At 54.6% G+C, this 19,822-nt stretch overlaps 2 protein-coding genes across 4 annotated transcripts; one reads left to right on the top strand and one right to left on the bottom strand.

Annotated features, from left to right (window-relative positions):
• The first annotated feature begins 1,291 nt into the window (after positions 1 to 1,291).
• On the top strand, positions 1,292 to 19,546 carry ZNF205 (zinc finger protein 205). 3 transcript variants are annotated; one of them, XM_047838406.1, is made up of 8 exons: positions 9,089 to 9,619; positions 11,730 to 11,784; positions 12,731 to 12,868; positions 15,499 to 15,712; positions 16,009 to 16,100; positions 16,469 to 16,589; positions 18,124 to 18,219; positions 18,472 to 19,546. In XM_047838406.1, exons 3-8 carry the CDS (start codon positions 12,812 to 12,814, stop codon positions 19,536 to 19,538), a joined length of 1,647 nt encoding a protein of 548 aa, XP_047694362.1. In that variant the 5' UTR covers positions 9,089 to 9,619; positions 11,730 to 11,784; positions 12,731 to 12,811; the 3' UTR covers positions 19,539 to 19,546. The 3 variants fall into 3 exon arrangements, with proteins under 3 accessions (XP_047694363.1, XP_047694362.1, XP_047694361.1); XM_047838407.1 differs by lacking the exons at positions 9,089 to 9,619; positions 11,730 to 11,784 and adding an exon at positions 1,292 to 1,497; XM_047838405.1 differs by lacking the exons at positions 9,089 to 9,619; positions 11,730 to 11,784 and adding an exon at positions 11,820 to 12,055.
• On the bottom strand, positions 3,162 to 4,786 carry LOC125154053 (cytochrome c oxidase subunit 6b-1-like). Its single transcript, XM_047837715.1, has 2 exons — positions 4,701 to 4,786; positions 3,162 to 3,703 (listed from the first exon to the last, which is right to left on the bottom strand). Exons 1-2 carry the CDS (start codon positions 4,784 to 4,786, stop codon positions 3,223 to 3,225), a joined length of 567 nt encoding a protein of 188 aa, XP_047693671.1. The 3' UTR covers positions 3,162 to 3,222.
• Positions 19,547 to 19,822: the final 276 nt, after the last annotated feature.

Raw genomic sequence — 19,822 nt, 5'->3', positions numbered from 1 at the left:
GGGGGTGTCTGTCACCCTGTATTTTCTGAGGTGACCAGAGCTGCCATTTTGTTTTATTAAAAAATTTTTTTAATGTTTATTTATTTTTGAGACAGAGAAAGAGAACACGAGCGGGGGAGGGGCAGAAAGGGGGAGGGGGGACAGAGGATCCGAAGAGGGCTCTGCACTGACAGCAGAGAGCTGGACGCTGGACTGGAACTCAACCAACCGTGAGATCATGACCTGAGCCTAACAGACTGAGCCACTCAGGCGTCCCCAGAGCTGCCATTTTAAAATGCCTATTGTGTCGTGGGGCTCTTTGCTGGGCATTTCATTCACGCCACAAATCTTTGCCAAGGGCCAGTTTTGTGCCAGGCACAGTTGCAGGGGCTGGGGTAAGCTGGAGGCACCGGCCCTGAGTTCAGAGGGCTTACACGCCCGTGTGCCGAGCAGTCCCGGGCTAAGAATAACACAACAGGATCACGTGATGGGGGAAGAAAGGGCGCCATCGACACCAACAAAGATCTTCCCAAGAATCCTGCCGGGTGGCTTTTATCCCAGGTTTCCCAAACACGAAGCAGGGGCTTCCGGGAAGGGAAGTGACCTCACCACTGGCCTTGAGCCCAACTCGACCTCCAAAGTCAAGACTGCGTTTGCTCTAAGGTGTCTTTTTGGGTCGTGCTCTTGGGCGGCCGCAGCCCGGAGGGCGTTTTCCTCGTAGGAACCTGCGGTTCAGAGCCCGCGGGCACTCTCGAGGTGCCCTGTTTTGGGGACCCGGGGACACCTGAGCTCGCTCTGGCTCCTCAGCCAGGTGGTTGTCTTCCTGCACTTAGCACCTGGGATTAATCTTGTTCCTTTATTTTCACTGTCTAGTGTGGGCCTCACTGGACTACAAGCTCCCTCTGGACAAGTGGTGTTTCCCTTATCTGCTCCGCGTCCTCCACACCTGGCCCAGAGCTGGCACGTGTCCAAACAGACGAAATGGCTTAGGAGGCGGCCCGCGAGACCCACAGCACGCAGAGTGTGCAGGCGCCCAGCCCCGGTAGCCCCACCGCAGCCCACCTCCTGAGCGAGGTCGGTAAACCCCGCCCCAGGGAGGAGCCTAGAAACTCCACCTCCTGGGCGGGGCCGGGAGCTCCACCACGGCCCACCTCCTGGGAGAGGTCGGGAAACCCCACCCCAGGGAGGAGCCTAGAAACTCCACCTCCTGGGCGGGGCCGGGAGCTCCACGACCGCCCACCTCCTGGGAGAGGTCGGGAAACCCCACCCCAGGGAGGAGCCCAGAAACTCCACCTCCTGGGCAGGGGCCGCAAAAGCCAACCCCCGGGTGGAGGCACCTCCCACACCCAGATCTGGACCCCTCCCGGCCGTCCCTGCCTTGCCCCTTCCCCCAACACTGACCTGCTTCCCCGTGGCTGTGGCTTTCGAGGACGTGGCCATGTCTGAGCCCTGGGTGTGGGGACAACCGGGCCTGTATGGATATGATTGGGAAGAACTGCTAGAACGTGGCCTCCACGGGTAAGGATCGGGGCGCGCAGGGAGGGCCTGGGGAACTGGCTCAGCCGGAAGGCTCGGGTTTCGCTGTTAGCACTGACTTTCAGGCCTCCGACTCAGACATGCTACCTCTCCTGGAAATATGTCAGAGAGGTGGAGACCAGCTCCATTTCTAAACCTGTGGCCGAGTATGGGCTTGGCTAACAATCCTGTTTGTTGCTGGCCCATCGCGGTTGTGCACCATTTCATTCATTCATTCATTCATTCATTCATTCATTCATTCATTCCTGCGGGAAATGTTTGCTTCCCTCCTGTGTCTGGTACTGTCCTTGACCCCAGGGACCCAGTGCCGAGTTAAACAGACAAGTGCTGCCCCCATGAGGCTTACAGTTTGGGCAACGCCGGGTCACCAAAGCTGGGATTCCTTGGACTCCTCTCATTAACTAAAGTTACTTTGCAGGAAAAAAAGGGCTTATTGAACGTTGAAGTCCCCTACACTCCCCTCTCCCAGCATTACTCAGTAATAGACGAAAATTCTTGTGAAATTGCTGAGTTGTTACCTATTTCCACTTAGTGAATGATAAACCTCCAAAAGAGATTTTTAATGAAAATCTACCTATTTGGGGTATATTTCAATATCTCCTAAAATTATCTTGAAAATGCACACATAAACTATTCTAGTTGTTACCTTGGAATTTTTTAAAGTTCACACCAAATTACATTTTTAAAAAAATATTTATTTTTTGGAGAGGGGAGAGCACAAGTTGGAGAGGGGCAGGGACGGGGCGGGGGGGTGTCAGAGGATCCCAGGAAGGCTCTTCACTGACAAGCTGACAGCAGCAAGCCTGATGCGGGGCTCAAACTCACGAATGGGGAGATCATGACCTGAGCTGAAGTCAGAGGCTCAGCCGACTGAGCCACCCAGATGCCGCTAATAATTATTTTTTAACTACGTTTTTAAATTTTAATTCCAACATAGTTAACACACGGTGTTATAATCAGTTTCAGGTGTACAACTTTTCTTATTAAATGTGAAAAAGACTTCAGGTCTAGTATCAGCCAGGCCAGTAAGAGCGCCTGACTGATGGAACCTTCCTCTCTCATCTTTTAAGAGATTTCAGGGGCGCCTGGGTGTCTCGGTTGGGCATCTGCTTCTCACTCAGGTCCTGATCTCACGGTTTGTGGGTTCGAGCCCCATGTCGGGCTCTGCGCTGACCGCACAGAACCTGCTTGGGATCCTATTTCCCGCTCTCTCTCTGCCCTTCCCCCACTCGCTTGCTCTCTCTCAAAACTAAATAAATAACCATTAAAAAGAGACAGAGCTTGCAGAAGAAAGACACGTTTTCCTGTATTTTCTATTTCTGTAGGATTCCTCCAGTTAGAATAATTCAGGGCAAAGGGGAGAAATCCTTCTCCAGCTCAGGGAAAGATGGCTGTTAAAACCTCTTCTTACCATGGTCACATCCTCTGCCCTCTTTTCCTTTGCCTTTCTGTTTCTGGACACACCAGCTCGATCCCACCTCGCCATGCTGGCCTGGAAAGGAGGCTCCCACCCTCGCCCTTTGTCCGCTTCTCTTCAATCTTTTTCTTTTCCTTTTTTTTTTTTTTTTTTTAACTTTTCCAGCGAGTATTTATGATTAGTTAAGCCATGCTTCAGGATCCCAGGGTGGGGATCACCATGTACCCAGGTCCCCCCTTCACTGCCCTGGGAGAAGGATGGAGTACGGAGGAGAGGTGGGTGGAGCCAGTTCAGATCTTCCCGGGAAACGTGCCTTCCGCCCGGCGGTCGTCCCAGGCTGCCACCCAGGACATGGGGCAGAGGGACTTGTACACACGCCGGTACCATTCGCACACGGAGACCTCACCCCCTTTAGCAGTCATCGCCTTCTCACAGCGGTGGAAGTCTAGGTAGTTTTGCCAGGAGTTCCGGGTCTGGCTCCGGTTGGGGAAGCGGCTGTCGAAAGGGGCGGTCTGGTCGTTCTTGACTTTGGTCTTGATGTCTTCTGCCGTGGTGCTGAGTCCTAAAGACACCCCCGAAGCGCCTCGCAGCTCAGCGTGACCCTCAGCAAAGACCTCCTCTTCAATCTTCAACGGCCGTCTCCTCGTGGAAACCACCCTTGTTAAAGTGTCTCCTCCCAGCGCGCTCTGTTCCCTTCCCAGTACCTGCCACAGACTGTGATTCACTTGCTGCTTTTCTGTCTGCTTGGCTCTTGTCTGTCCCCGCACGGGACTGTCAGCCACACAGCGTGTCTCAGCGGGTCACTGGTTCCCAGTTGACTGCTCAGTGGATTTGATCTTCTGTCTTCCTTCCTTTTTACCTATCCTCTATCTTCTGTTTTCCCTGTTTCTCCCGTTGTCTCCTCTCAGCCTTCCTCACCAGCTTCGCTTTCTTTGCCCGAGCATTAAATATTGGCACTCTGCACGGCTCCGGCCTGGGGGCCTCCGGTGACCTTGGGTCTGCTCTGACCCACCCCTGTGTAATCCACTGCCTGTGTGTGTGTGTGGGGGGGGGGAGCTGGATTTAGTGATTCACTTCTAAGAAACCGAATCCAGCAGGAGGGAGGGGTGTCACTTCTGACATTCTGTTGTAAACAGACCGTGGCTTCGTCTTGGGGGCCCTCAGATGTGCGCTCTCTCAATCTCTTGCTTGCTTACCCTGGGGGAGCCATGTCTGAGGAGAGGCCCTTGTGGTGAGGGACCAAGGCCAGTCACCTTGGACCCTCTCCTCACAGTCAAGCAGACAAGTTGACCATAGCTATTGACCTGTAGCTAGAGGCACCCAGTTAAGCCCTGTAGGGTACAGAAACCATGGGATGATAAGTATTTATTTTGAGATACCACGTTTGGGGATCATTTGTTACACAAAAATAAATAACTAATATACCTCCCTTTTTGGTTTCGTAGCCACTGTGGCCTCAATAACCATTCTCAATGCCAATATCCTTGTATTTATATTTTATTTCTCAACTCTTTGGGTGTCTCATAAATGCCCCCAAAGTCTTCATTTTCAAGGCCAAACTCACACGGCCACTGAAACGCACGCTCCACGACAGTGGCTTTGTTGTCATGCTCCGCTGCGTCCTCACTAAATGTGGATCCGATGCGTCTTTCACATCAGATCTCTGTTTCTGGTATTCTCTGTTTCGGTAAATGTAGTACAGCCCGTTTGGTCACGCAAGCCAGGAATTGGGATTTATCCTGGATCCCCTTGAGTTACCCCATCCTACATCTCATCGGTCGCCAAGTTCTGTGCGTTTTCCAAATCTGCCCGTTTCTTGACTTCTGCTGCTGTCATCTGAGTCCAAGCCTCCATCGTCACTTGCCTGGACCATAGCAATGGCCTAACTGGTTTCGCTTCATTTACTTTTTTTTTGTTTAACATATATTTATTTTTTACAGAGAGAGACAGAGCATGAGTGGAGGAAGGGGCAGAGAGAGGGAGGGAGACACAGGATCCAAAGCAGGCTCCAGGCTCTGAACTGTCAGCACAGAGCCTGACACGGGGCTCGAACTCACAAACTGGGTCGGGAGCAGGGTCGGGGGGGGGGGGGGCAGCAGGGAGATCATGACCTGAGCTGAAGTCGGATGCTTAACTGACTGAGCCACCCAGGTGCCCCTCATTTACATTTTTTTTTAGGTTCATTTATTTATTTTGATAGCTGACTCGAGCAGGGGAGGGGCAGAGAGAGAGGGAGAGAGAGCATCCCAAGAAGGCTTTGCACTGTCAGCACAGAGCCCAGTGTGGTTTCGAACCCAGGAACTGCGAGATCATGACCTGAGTGGAAATCAAGAGATAGATGCTCAACCGACTGAGCCACCCAGGTGGCTCAGGGCACCCAGGTGCCCTGATTTTATTTTTTAATTTTTTAATGCTTATTTATATTGAGTCGGGGAGGGGCAGAAAGGGAGGAGGACAGAGGCTCTGAAGCAGGCTGTGCGCTGACAGGAGTGAGCCCAATGTGGGGCTTGAACTCATGAACCATGAGATCACGACCTGAGCCGAAGTTGGATATTCAGCCAACTGAGCCACCCATGTGCCCCTATTTATAATTTTGTTTTTAAGTAATCTCCACACCCACCCTGGGGCTTGAACTCACAACCTCAAGATCAAGAGCTGCATGTTTCACTGACTGAGCCAGCCAGGCACCCATTTTCCCGTTTTTTGTTTTTGGTTTTGTTTTTATTTTAAAGAAAAATTTTAGGTGTAACGTACAGAAATGTACCCAAACCAAAAATGTAGAGTGTCATGAGTTTGCATCAGGTGAAAACAGCCCTCGCATTCCAGCCCTCCTGGCCACTTCCCTCCCCCATAATCATCATCTTGACTTCCCACCACAGCAGGTTTGTCTGGTCTGGTTTTGAACTTCATGTAAATGAAGTCACACAATAAGAAGTTTTTTCTTTTAAGATTTTATTTTTCAGCAATTTCTACACCCAACACGTGGCTCGAACTCACAACCTTCAGATCAAGAGTCGCATTGACCCTACAACATTGTCTCTACCAACTGAGCCAGCCAGGTGCCCCAAGGAATTCTTCATCTGGCCTTACTCCACAGTGGGAGACTCAATCCATGTTTTTGCTTTTTCCCTGAACGGTATTTCCTGGTGCATTATTTGTTCATCCTACTGTGGCTAGACAGTTGGTGGGTTTTGGTTTGGAGTTACATGTCTCTGGTGACCATAAATGTGAGTTACTGCTGGGTTCTACCCAGGAGTGAATCGCTCTGTCACAGCATATGTAGATTTCAGCTTTAGAATATTCTGCCACTTCCAGAGAGCCTGTCCGGTTTCCCCTCCCACCATCTATAGATTCATCTTGTCTATTTCTTGCTCTGGTGCTAGGACCAGCCATTTTTTCCAAGGGCCCTGATTCTTATCATTAGCTGATTTTCCCCCCTACACTATAAAGCATTCACAAGCAATCCCTATCAAAATAACACCAGCATGCTTCACAGAGCTAGAACAAATAATCCTAAAATTTTATGGAACCAGAAAAGACCCCAAATAGCCAAAGCAATCCTGAAAAGGAAAACCAAAGCTGGAGGCATCACAATTCCGGACTTCAAACTGTATGGCAAAACTGTAATCATCAAGACAGTATGGTAGTGGCACAAACACAGACACACAGATCAATGGAACAGAATAGAGAACCCAGAAATGGACCCACAAATGTATAGCCAACTAATCTTTGACAGAGCAGACAGAATATCCAATGGAATAAAGAAAGTCTCTTCAGCAAATGGTGTTGGGATAACTGGACAGCAACATGCAGAAGAATGAACCTGGATCACTTCCTTCTACCATACACAAAAATAAACTCAAAATGGATGAAAGACCTAAACATAAGACAGGAAGCCATCAACATCTTAGAGGAGAAAACAGGCAACAATCTCTTTGACCTCGGCTGCAGCAACTTCTTACTCAACACGTCTCCGGAGGCAAGGGAAACAAAAGCAAAAGTGAACCATTGGGACCTCATCAAGATAAAAAAGCTTCTGTACAGTGAAGGAAACAATCAGCAAAACTCAAAAGCAACCGACAGAATGGGAGACAAGATTTGCAAACGACATATCCAATAAAGGGTTAGTATCCAAAATCTGTAAAGAAATTATCCAACTCAATACCCAAAAAAACCAAATAACCCAGTGAAGAAATGGGCAAAAGACATGAATAGACACTTTTCCAAAGAAAACATCCAGATGGCCAAGAGACACGAAAAAATGCTCAACATCGCTCATCATCTGGGAAATACAAATCAAAACCATAATGAGATTCGACGTCACGCCTGTCAGATGGCTAAAATGAATAACTTAGGCAACAACAGACGTTGGCAAGGATGTGGAGAAAGAGGACCCGTTTTGCACTGCTGGTGGGAACGCAAACTGGTGCAGCCACTCTGAAAAACAGTATGGAGGCGCCTCAAAAAATGAAAAATAGAACTACCCTATGACCCAGCAATTGTACTACTAGGTATTTATCCAAAGGATACAGGAGTGCTTATTCGAAGGAGCACATGGACCCCAATGTTTATAGCAGCACTATCAACAATAGTCAAAGTATGGAAAGAGCTCAAATGTCCATGGACTGATGAGTGGATAAAGAAGATGTGGTGTATACGTCCAAAGGAATATTACTCGGCAATCAAAAAGAATGAAATCTTGCCATTTGCAACAATATGGATGGAGCTAGAGTGTCTTATGCTAAGCGAAATGGGTCAGAGAAAGACAAATACGTGATTTCACTCATAGGTGGAATTTAAGATACAAAACAGAAGAACATAAGGGAAGGGAAGCAAAAATAAGATAAAAACAGAGGGACGTAAAGCATAAGAGGCTCTTAAATACAGAGAGCAAACGGAAGGTTGCTGGCGGGGTGTTGGGTGGGGGGATGGGCTGGATGGGTGAGGGGCATTAAGGAGGACACATTTTGGGATGATCACTGGGTGTTACATGTAAGTGATGAATCACTAAAGTCTGTTCCTGAAATCGTTATTACACTCTATGTTCACTAAGTTGGATTTGAAATTTAAATAAATAAAACAAAGCATTCACAAAAATTGAATTTTTAAAAGGATGAGATAAAGTAAAAACAAATGGAAGCTCTACATTTTATTCATACAAAGTGAAGTAAAAAGAATGTAAAAGATTCTGAGCAGGGACCACGTGGCACGCAGAGGAGGGAGTCTGAGGGCTGGGAAGTGAGGGGGGAGACTGCCATAGGACGAAGGGCTGTAAATACCAGACTCCTGACTTCCATACCTGCCAGCGGACACGCGTGGCCTAGTCGCACCCACGCTGGCCTGCTCTTTGTGATCGTTCACTTCTCTGACTCTAGTGAGCCCTGTTCTCCCCTCCCTCGGTCTCCCTTTGAAACCCCGGTCACCTCTGCACAAGTCGGAGGGAGCTCAGCTCTTTTTCCTGCTGTCAGCAGTTACCGAATGAAACCTGCTTCCCCTCCTTTGATGAATGGTTGTTTGGTGCTAATGCGCTGCATGTTTTCTTTGTGTTTTTATATTTAATGAGCTATGTGTCACACAGAGGGAGCGGGTCAGCAGCAAGGGCCTGCGCACAGACAGCCTCAGTTTCCCCACAGGGGACGCCGTATGTGTCCCGCCCCGCAGTGTGTGTCCAGCCTGCGGTCCTCACCCGCGCCGGCTGTCCCCACGCACGGTGCCCAGAGGCGGGCGCCGCCAGAGAGCCGGGAAACCGGAAGTTGGGATGGGGCAGCCGGACGGGAAATGCGGGCACACCGGCCAGGGGCAGGCGGCACCAGGGTGACCCTCCCCCCATCCGCAGGCCAGTCCCTCGGGGGCGCGGACGGGAGCGCGCGGGTAAGGCGACGGGGCGGAGCCCTGGGGAGCATGATGGGCGGAGCCACCGGGAACCAGCCAATCAAAGGTGTGTCCCGTGAGCGCGTGGGCGGGGCGGCGTCGTTGCCTCGGCGACGGGCTCCCGGCGTCAGTGTTCCGCAGACTGCGGGGCTCCTGGGCCTCCAGCTGGTTGGGACGAGTGCCTGTGAGGCCGCCTCGCGTCCAGGGACGGGGTCACGGGCGTGCCGCCGCCCCTCCGGGGGTGAGAGGGCCGCTGGCCGCGTGAGCGCCCACGCCCTGCTCTTAGTGGCCCTGGGGGTTCTTCGTTATTTTCTTCTTTAAAATATTTTTACTCCTGGGGCCCCACCTATCTGCTTTCCTTTTCTTCTTATTCAATGGTTAACATTTGCTGTGTTGTTTACTCGATGATTCCTGTTTTTCTTGGCCTTTCTCACGTTCCTTTATTCCCCCCACCCCCACCCCCCATCTTCTCTCCTTCCTAAGGCTTGATCTAGCCATTACCCTGTCTCCAGCCTGACTTATCAGCCTTAATTAGTACAAGCTTTTTTTTTTTTTCCTTTAACGAAACGTTTTTCTTCTTACTTCAGATGATTTCTTTTTCTAGTTTTTATTATTCTGAGTGCTTTTGTAAGACCTGAGTCAGTTCTCAGGCCAATCTCTGAAGGTCGATCATGATTTATTTGCTGAAGGTGACCTCTTCATAAGCTCAGTGAAGCCGCCAGACATTGGAGTTGGCCTTCCTTGAGTGTTTTCCCTGTCTGAAGCTCAGATAAGCACTTCCATCCATGGTAGTTATCCTTGTGACAGGCTTCTGAGGTGAGTACATCTCTAGACTGGTGCCCTGTGAGCTGGACAGCAGGTGTTTTCTGCTGGGGTTGTACAGAGTTCTTAAATTTTTTATTTTAATCATGAACATTTAAAAGTTGGGACATTTCACATAGAAATCTAATTCTTTTTCGGCTTCTCTTAAAAAGTCTCTAAGCTTTGGCAATGCTGAGCCCCCAACTGCTCCCTTTGAATACAATATGATTTCTTGAGGCTCTGACTGCCATCTTCCATCCAAGCCACTCGTCATATGCTGTCCTGCCTGCTTGCTGGAGGCATTTAGAGTTTTGATCTCTGCTTTGCTTATTGACCCGCCTTTCCGTGGTGCTTTTCTGAAGTCTTTTAGGGACTTCAATTCCCACACAGCAAATATGACATTTGCTTCCCCCTAGACCTGCTCAATCCTAGAGCCTAGACTGTGGAAGCGTTTCCTCTCCCGTTCAAGAAGGGGCTAATGTCTGTCATATAGTAGGTGCTCAATAAATATTTTCCGAACCGTTAAATAAATGTTGAGACTTCATTTGGTCCAGTTTACGTGAGCCCGTGGTAGTATCCAAACCGCTCGGCTTCCCCAGAGTCCTTGAAGTGGCCCCTTTTGTCTGGTAGAGAAACATTTGCCCAAGAGTCAAGACGTATCCACATTTTTGGGACTCAGTGCACTCTTGGAACTGCCACTGACATGGCCTCAGGAGTGAATTCCCTTACTCCGGGTGCTTGTCATGCTCCTTGTTGATGGAGAAACACTCACAGAATGAATAGTTCATCTTTTCCACAGCCCCCTGTCACTTTCCAGTTTATAGCTCGCTGGCTTGAAAATAGTAATTTTTTTAAGTTTATTTATTTTTGAGAGAGAGAGAATGCATGTTTGTGCGAGAAGGGGAGGGTCAGAAAGAGAGGGAGAGGGAATCCCAAGCAGGCTCCGCTCTGACAGCAGATAGCCCAGCGCGGGGCTCTATCTCACAAACTAAACTGCGAGATCATGACCTGAGCCGAAGTTAGACGCTTAGCCGACTGGGGCACCCAGGGGCCCCTGGCTTGAAAATACTCCTGGCTTTTGTTACAACTGCGTACATCCCTCTTTACCTTGAAGATTAAGATGCCTGGAAATAATGACCAGAGACAAACCCCAGGGGTAACATTTTTGTTTATCAGAGTGACAGTAGACTAGATCAGAGTCCTAAAACACATTTAACTCCAAAAGCAGGGTTGCAAATTCAAAATGCTGCGGAGGCAAGTGTAGATGAAATGCAGCCACATGAGAGCAGGCCCTGAAGGTGGGGAATACGAGTCCAGGGTTGCCCAATGATCTGCTTGTTTTCAAGAAAATCGGTTTTATGAGAACTCTACTCATTTTTAAATGTTAGAAACAAAGTTTTAAGGAAATTAAACCCCTGTGAGCCCACAGCACGCCTACAGGCTGGTACAGGGGCCATTTGTGCCTGGTCCTGGATGAAAGGACGCGTCTCAGAGGACTCTGATGGCCGCAGGCCACGGGCATGGAAATGTTTCCTGGAATCTGACCCCAGAGCTGGCCCCACTCCTTTCCTCTGACCCATGTGCCCTGCTCAGAGGAGAGATGGGTTCTTCACCCTAGAAAGTGAAGCGCAGTCTCTGTCCTCCATTTTGGGAGCCTTAGTTCTCAGGTCCAAATGGAAAACAGAGACTAAGTGGTGGGGTATGCAGTCCGGGCCCCTGTCGATATAGCTGGGTCAGACCCTTTTACCCCTGCTGTCCCTGGCCTTGAGAGGGAGCTGGGGGAGAGCAGATCTAGAAAAATCAGATTGGTCCCACATCTTTTCAAGCTGTGGGGCATGGGGTGGGGGGTGGTGGAGAGGAGAGTTCCTGGGCCTATCTATTTCCTAAGTTTGCTCTGAGGGAGAGAGAACTCCGTGCCAGTCTTGGGGAGAGCCCGGACGACCTGACCTGCTCACCAGCCTGGGCGCCTTGCGTGAAATCCAGGACCGTGAGAGACCTTAAGACCTTCAGAGGCCCTGTGTGTTGTGAAGGACCATCGTGCCCCTCTAGCAGAAAAGTGCCCTCACTCCTGTGAGGACAGCCGCAGTGCCTTCTTTGAAACGTCAAATATCTGGTCCTTCCACAGAATTTGTTTTCCCATCTCTGCATCCTGCTCTACTGGTAGCACAAGAACGTACCAGGTAAAGCGATCGTCAGCTGGCGGTGCAGATCTAGGACTCAGGTCCCTGCCTAGCGCAGGTGCAGCCCAGCTCCAGACCCCAGCCCCGGAACGCTCGAAGCTGGGAACCCTGTAGGGCTGCAGCTGCGTGGGGAACGGGATATGGGAGGGACTTCCTGTTGTCCCTAATCCCAGTCTCCACCCGGCTCCCCGGCCCGGTGTAGGCTGTGGAGTCTCCCTTCCCGGGGGAGGGGGCCCCCAGCGCCCGAGGTGCCCCCTCCACCTCCACTTCGGTGAGAGGGGCGCTGGGGAGGGCGCCTGGATCCCGAGATCCACGCGGGTGGCCAGCTGGTGGGAGAGGACGGGGTCAAAGGTGGAAGGCTTCAGGCTGGTGGGGAGAGAAGGGGGCCCGGACCCAGGTTCGGGAAGGGGAAGGACGTGGGCCATCCAGGCCCGTGAACAGGATGGACTCTTGTCCCCGTCGGGTGGTTACCGCTGCAGGGAGGGCTGCTGAGACCGGGCAGCTCAATTTCTGGATCCCAGGCGGCGGAGTCAGGCTGAGCGCAGGCTGTGTGTGCCCTGCGTCTGGGAGACAGGGGGGCCCAGATTCCTCAGCTGAGCCGGCTGTGAGGGGTGGGGTCACACCCAGCACCTGTTCTGTACAGTCTCTGCAGACCTTTCGGCTCCTGATGACAGGAGATCCAGATGCCGAGTCAGCTCTGGCTTTCCCTAACTGGTTGCTCTGAGATGCAGAGTTCTGGCTTCAGCGACAAAGGGGATGATACAAAACAGCATTCTGTCAAGTGAGGGACCAAACCACACCAGAGAGAATGAGGTCACCGGAGGGCATCTGCGGAGGCTTTATTTCTGATTGGGACCAAGCGTGGGTCTGGGCTTGCGTGGGGATTTCCAGGGTGCTTTGGAGGTGTCCAGGAGACGATGGCTGACTTACATTTCTGCTCTGGTAGGCTCCCGGCCAGAAGCTGGAGGGGGCTTGGCCAATAAGAAGGAGAAACGACGGAGCTGTGCTTTCTACCTCTGAGATAGAAATGTCTGCAGACGGCAGAGCCGCCCAGGCTACCCAGGACAAGGAGAGAGCCCGAGAGGTATGGACGGGGCGCTGGGCGAGGGATGCATGCCCTGGAAGGGATTGGAGCGGGAGGGGGTTTTCAAGGTAGGGTGTCTACGCCAGTGGAAGACAGACTCACTGGGGCGGATGGGGGTGATGGGAGGACTTGGTGCTATGACGAGAAAGTTCTTCCACTGGGAATTGACAGCCAGAGAGCTGCTCGGCTCTGCCTGCTGAGTTCACGAGTCTGTCGGCCAAAGGCTACATGAAATAGCGGGGAGCCTGCGTGGGGATCCTACTGGTGAGGTTGTGCCCAGCGCACGTGGGGGAGCCTCGGTTTACCCTCCGCTCCCTCCTGCCTAGCACCCCATCTCCTCTCTCCCTGGGTCTGAGCACCTTGTCTCCTTCCTGTACCTGTTGCCTATGTGTGTAATTACACCCTGCGGGAGGACCTGGGCCCCTGAGCTTGGAATCAAAGGAATATGAGTCAGCTGCAGCCAGGTGTGTGACCTTGGGCAAGTCCCCTGGCTTCTGGGAAGCAGGTGTGTCGTCCATAAAATGTATACCCTGTGCCTGCCTGCTGCTGCCACCTGTCTCATCCAGATCGTTATTGTAACATATGCAATAACAACACCCACAGCAACCAGAACCTAGATCAGAGAAACAGATCGCCTCAGCGAGCAGGTGTAAGGACAAGCACAAATCAAGAGCAGATCTCCCTCAGCTCACCATGGGCTTACATCCTGATAAACCCGCTGTACGCTGAAAATATTATTAAGTGGAAAATGCATTGAATACATGCTCTACTGAGCATCAGAGCCTAATCTCACCTACCTTAAACGTGCTCAGAACACTCAGAGCAGCCTACATTGGGTAAAACCACCTAACACAAAGCCGATCTCGTAACTTAGTGCTGAGTATCTCGCGTGATGTACTGAACACCGTGCTGAAGGAGGAAAACAGAATGGCCACCAGTTTGTGGTCATTGACGCTCGTGACCACGCGGCTGACCGGAAGCCATGTCTCCTGCCGCCTGGCGTCCTGGGCGAGGACCGTGGTACACATCGCTTAGCCCAGGGAAAGGGGCAAATTCAGACTTCGAAGTGTGGTTTCTACCCAATGTGTGCCGCTTCTGTACCATCATAAAGTCGAAAGCTCGTTAAGTTGAGCTGTTGAGAGTCAGGGACCATCTGCGTTACGTCTCGCACTTTCGTACAGTAGGAGGTACAAAGACGTGTCAACACTGCGTGCTTTTGCTTCCACGGTGCCTTTGTAACACCCACTGGGCCTCGCACGCCCCTGACATTCTCTCCTGCTGGATTCTGTCAACTCGCACAGTACAGTTATAGTAATTATTTCTGGCACCGCTCTGTGTTTATCCAGAATGTTCCAGAGTAGGCAGCTCTTTCTCACAGGGGATCTGTGTGTGAGGCAGAGTAGCTGAGTTTTGGAGGCTGCCTGGCTCGTGTGGCTCCCAGTCCCTCCAACTCCTGGCCTGAGGGTCTTCCCTTTGGGGCTCTGATATACACAGACGTGGGGGCGGTGTGGAGAGAGAAGTCTGAGTTCTCAGCAGAAGCCTGGCCAGTCCCTGTGCTGTGGGTGATGATAAGGCCTCACCAGGAGCCCCCCAATGCAAAGGAAGTGACTTTCCCAAAGCTCTCGAGGTTTGTGGGAAGGCGGTGCCCACTCAGGGTTGAGCGGCGAGCGAGGGGCTGGTCTGGATCAAGCCCCGGTTGCCTGACCTTCCCACCCGAGGTTGATGTGAAGAAGGGACGAGTTAGGAGGACCCTGGAGAACCCTGGACGAGCTGCGGTGGGTGGTGCTGCAGGGGTGAGCCGGGAGGAGGTCTCCTTCTGTCAGACGAAGGTGGGCACAGGCCTCGGCCCAGTTAGAGGTACCCTTGGACTTGTTTCTCCAAACTAAAAAAACCTCCAACTTCTGTGACCAAATTGAGTCAGGCTAGAAATGGCCCAGGGCCACATGATACCTCCCTGTCATATTCAGGAAATGGTGGCTCTGGGGCTGACTTGTGAATCAGATACACTCGGAGTTCAAGTGCTGGCTGAGAATTCACAGGCTCTGTAATCTTGGGCCATGGTCGATCTCTGAGCCTGGGTGTGTTCGTTTCCTATGTCTGGATGGCATAAAACAACTAGAATTCATTCTAAGGACACTGATCGTTGGATCTAGGGCCCAGTCTAAATGCAGAATGATTTCATCTCAAGATCCTTTACTGATTACATCAGCAGAGACCTTTTTTTTCCAAATAAGGTCACATTGTGAGGTTCCAGGCAGACGTGAAATTTGGGGGACACCATTCAGCCCACTGCACTTGGTGTCCTCTAACATGAAAGAGGAACCATCCACACAGCTGTGGGAGGTACGAGGCTGGAACGGGGAGGAGACACCTGCTCTGTGGGCACCTGGCCAGCCCGCCCCTGGCCCGGCCTTGAGCCTCCCTTCCTTCCCGTGTTGTCCCGGCCTTGTGGGGGCGAACCAGGCACGTGCGGGGCCCCAGGGCCGGGAGAAGGAAGCAAGGCCAGCAGTGAGTTGCATTCGGGTGTGTTTGGCCACCTGGGTGTCGGCCGCTGCCAGGCCCCTCGGGTGTGGGGCTCGGTTGCGTCTCCCATTCTCTGCCCAGGTGCTGATGGGGGCTGTCATTCCTAGGTTCCAGGTCATGGGCATCCTCGTCAAGAAATGCTTTCTGAGTCAGAGGAGACGGTGCCTTTGGGAGCTGCTCAGGAGTCTCCCCACATCAAGACAGAGCCGGAAGAGCCACAGCCTGAGGGGGCATCGCAGGGGGCCGGGGCCCGAGGAGAGCAGGGCTGGGTGTCCCTAAGCCAGGGCTCTAAGGACAAAGCTCTTTTCCTGCCCGGAGGAGGTGAGGAAAGGGATGGAGAGGGGCGCGGAGAGGGGCCCCTTCTCGGTGGCAGCTGTGGGGAGAGGTGGAGTCTGGTGCAGAGGCGGGGAGGGCACGAGCTCTCCTGCCACGGAGAGGCCTGCACGTGGGCGCACCTGCCCCCGACACGCCTCTCCCGCACAGCCTCGGAGCCTCTGACTGCACAGAGGCTACTGACCCTCTTCCTGGGTCAGGTCGGGGTGCAGTTTGAGGCAGCGGTGGGTGTCCCTGGTAGGCGGGGCGAGGCGGCCGCCCTGAGCACCTCTGTCCTCTCTCAGCCCTCCCCTCCCCCCAGATCCCTGTGCTCTCTCGTGAGGGGAGGACCAGAGACCGGCAGATGGCTGCGGCGCTCCTCACCGCCTGGTCCCAGGTGAGTGTCTCCGTCCAAGTCCAGGGCTGGAGGAACAGCAGAGGGATGTGGAGGAACCACATCGTCCCCTGGATGCGAGCGCCAGCCCGGAGGGTGGGGGCTGCAGGGGAGCGTGCGTGGAGACCCCAAGCTTCGGCTGCGGCGCCCGAAAGGGACGCTTGTTTCTGTCTCCCGGGTTGTACACAGCCGCCTCGTTCTCGCCCCCGCGAAGCCACCCTCGGGCGGCCGTCCTGCTTCACCAGCAGACGCGAGGGCGGGGCTCACTCGGGGCAGTGGGTCGGGAGCCGGGTCGCCTTCCTCTTGGAGCCATGGTGCCCCTCTGGGGGTCCTGGCGTGTCCTGGAGAGTGGGCGTTTTGTGTTGTTGCAGATGCCGGTGACCTTCGAGGACGTGGCCCTGTACCTCTCCCGGGAGGAGTGGGGGCGGCTGGACCACGCGCAGCAGAACTTCTACAGGGACGTCCTGCAGAAGAGGAATGGGCTGTCCTTGGGTAAGGGCCGGGTCGTGCCCGAGGTGGGGCCCTCCCACCCTTGCCTCCTCCTCCCCTTCCAGGTCACGAAGTCCCTCTCGCCGCTCCTCTGGACCGTGCTGTTCCACGGCATCTTCCTGGTGAAGGACGTGCGCTCCAGCTGTGCTGACGTGGTAGCCACGAGCCCTTGGGCCAGATGTGGCCGCTCAGCACGAGAAATGTGGCTGGAGCTACTTTTTATTTATTTATTTATTTATTTCACTTTAATCAGCACAAACTTGAATTGAGGTAGCCCCATCTGGCTAGTGGCTGCACGGGGGGGGGGGGGGGAGAGGACTGACCTGGGGGTTCTGCTCCTGGCTCTTCGGAAGTGCTCGCTCCACTCCAGCTTTTGCCCCTCCGAGCCCCATGTGAGAGGTGTCTGCGCGGACACCGGTGTCTGGGCTCCGCATCGGGAGCTGCTGGCCGGGGCGGGGTGGGGCGGGCCACGGTCAGCTCCTCTCTCCAGGCCCCCAGACCCCTTGCTGTCTCACATCCACCCCGAGGGGCCTGTCCTCTTGGAGAGGACATTTTTCTCACGGTAAGTAAAGTCCCAGCACTTTTTTCAGACTCTGGCTTTCTTGGCAGAATTCTTCGAGGTCGGATGGAAAACTCAGAGCACCCGTTCATTGACTGTCATTCATTCTTTCATTCATCCAGTCTGTCTGTCTGTCTGTCAGTACACGTCAGTTGCACACTGGCTAGTCCAGTGGAGCTAGGGGCTTGGGAATCCCCCCTTGACTCTGATGGTGGGCCTCTGGGTCTGGGCAGCTCAGTCCTTTAATTATTTCAGGCTTGCTCACCACCCACTGTTAACCATGCCCGGGGCACAGACCGGCAGGTCCAGGCAAGTCCTGGGAGATCACAGGGAACCCAGCACCCATTTGCAGCCCATGGCAAGCCTCACAGATGCCCTACCCACTGGTTGGTCCAACGCATTCCTTCCCCGGTGCAGGGCTGGGGTCAGGGCGTGGAGGCTGGGCTCCTCCGCTCTCTTACTGACTTGACCAGAATCCCCAGGCTCACGCCCCAGGAGACTTGGCCAGTTCGCCTTTGGTCCCTGACTTCTGGGTGGTCACCACAGCCGGCCTCCTCGCCCAGGCCCTCCCACTTGGCTTCCTGTCCCCCACCGCCCCTCCCCCGGGACCCCTTTCTGCTCACGGTCCGGGAAGGTGCAGGAGCGGGAAACATTGCTGGGCCACTGCTGGGGGCCTGTGTGCCATAAGGGGGTCATGGGCAGCTGGCCTCACGCACCCCGTCTCCCGTTACTCCTGGCGCTCGTTCAGGGATACTGGATGGGGCCCAGCTCAGCCCTGAGAGGAGTGTGTCTGGCAGTTACCCCAGAACCTGCTTCCTAGAGACGGGTGGACACCCGACCCCAAGTGATGTTTGAACTCGCTTAGTTTCACCCCACCTGTGCAGAGCTGTGTCCTTGGCAGGTGGGGGTGGGGAGGGGGTGTCCCCTGCTGTGCCACCTGGTGACTGAGCGCAGCATCTCTTGTCTCTTTTTGGCCAGGGTTTCCCTTCAGCAGACCTTTCTGGGCCTCCCAAGGACAGGGCAAGGGTGAGGCCTCGGGCTCCTGCCGGCAGATGGGAGAGGAGGAGAAGACAGGTGCGTGCAGGGGTGGCAGGTGGGCGGGGCGGTGGGGTCACTGCTGTCACTCCCAGGTGCCCCTCTTCAGCCTGGACTCTCCGTTTCCCCTGGGGTTCAGGCACACAGCCCTTCCAGGGCAGGGCCTTCAGCTCCCCGTCTTCTCCAGGGGGTGGCTTTTACTTCCAGGATCCCTGCTCTTACCTCCATCTCCAGAGTCACGCTGGGTCCCTCACCAAAGTCTCTCTCTTGCCGGAAACCCTCTTTCTCCAGGAGCCATTGAGGTGGGGAAGGAGGAGCCGGCCCCATCCCCCGCAGCCCTCCGGGACGCGAAGTCCTTCCGAAGCAGGGTGGGGAGAGCGCAGGCGAACGGCCTGCCGCGCGGGCAGCAGGTGGCCAGCGGCCAGAGCTCAGGGGCAGCCAGAGACGATGCGCAGCCGGGCCCCCCAGACGAGAGGCCGGCGAAACCGGCCCCGCCCGATGCCAGCCTGGCGAAAGCCCCGGAGGGCCGCCTCCCAGAGAAACCCAGAGAGGGGCGGACGGCCACCCCCGAGGGCAGCGAGGAGGGCCTGGCCCCCGACGGGGACGCGGGCAAGAAGACGTACACGTGCGAGCAGTGCGGCAAGGGCTTCAGCTGGCACTCGCACCTGGTGACACACCGGCGCACGCACACGGGCGAGAAGCCCTACGCCTGCACGGACTGCGGCAAGCGCTTCGGCCGCAGCTCGCACCTCATCCAGCACCAGATCATCCACACGGGCGAGAAGCCCTACACCTGCCCGTCCTGCTGGAAGAGCTTCAGCCACCACTCGACGCTCATCCAGCACCAGCGCATCCACACAGGCGAGAAGCCCTACGTGTGCGACCGCTGCGCCAAGCGCTTCACCCGCCGCTCGGACCTGGTCACCCACCAGGGCACCCACACGGGCGCCAAGCCCCACAAGTGCCCCATCTGCGGCAAGTGCTTCACGCAGAGCTCGGCCCTGGTCACCCACCAGCGCACGCACACCGGGGTCAAGCCCTACCCGTGCCCCGAGTGCGGCAAGTGCTTCAGCCAGCGCTCCAACCTCATCGCGCACAACCGCACGCACACGGGCGAGAAGCCCTACCACTGCCTCGACTGCGGCAAGAGCTTCAGCCACAGCTCGCACCTCACCGCCCACCAGCGCACCCACCGCGGCGTCCGGCCCTACTCCTGCCCGCTCTGTGGCAAGAGCTTCAGCCGCCGCTCCAACCTGCACCGGCACGAGAAGATCCACACCACGGGGCCCAAAGCCCTGGCCGTGCTGATGCTGGGGGCGGCGGGGGCCCTGGCGGCACCCCCGCCGGCTCCCACTTAGGAGGCGGGGTGGGGGGGTGGCCGTGGGGGAGATGCGGGGGCTGCGTGAGAGGGGGTGTGGGCAGGGAGAGGGAGGTGCTGGCATGGGGGCGGAGCATGACCGTGGGGAGGAGCTGGGGCGAGGCGCAGGCACGCTAGCTAGCTGCGAATTAAAGGCCTTGGAGTTCCAGCCACTGCCTATGCTCTGTCTCGTGGGGGCCCCGGTGGTGACGCCGACTCCCGGGGCTCCCGGGTCAGCCACGTTGGCGCCAACGTGGCTGAGGCGTCCCTGAAATCCTGGTTGTG

The sequence above is a fragment of the Prionailurus viverrinus genome, chromosome E3 (assembly GCF_022837055.1).
Source record: "Prionailurus viverrinus isolate Anna chromosome E3, UM_Priviv_1.0, whole genome shotgun sequence".
Taxonomy (NCBI): domain Eukaryota; kingdom Metazoa; phylum Chordata; class Mammalia; order Carnivora; family Felidae; genus Prionailurus; species Prionailurus viverrinus.
This window is presented reverse-complemented; position numbering and strand designations above follow the sequence as displayed.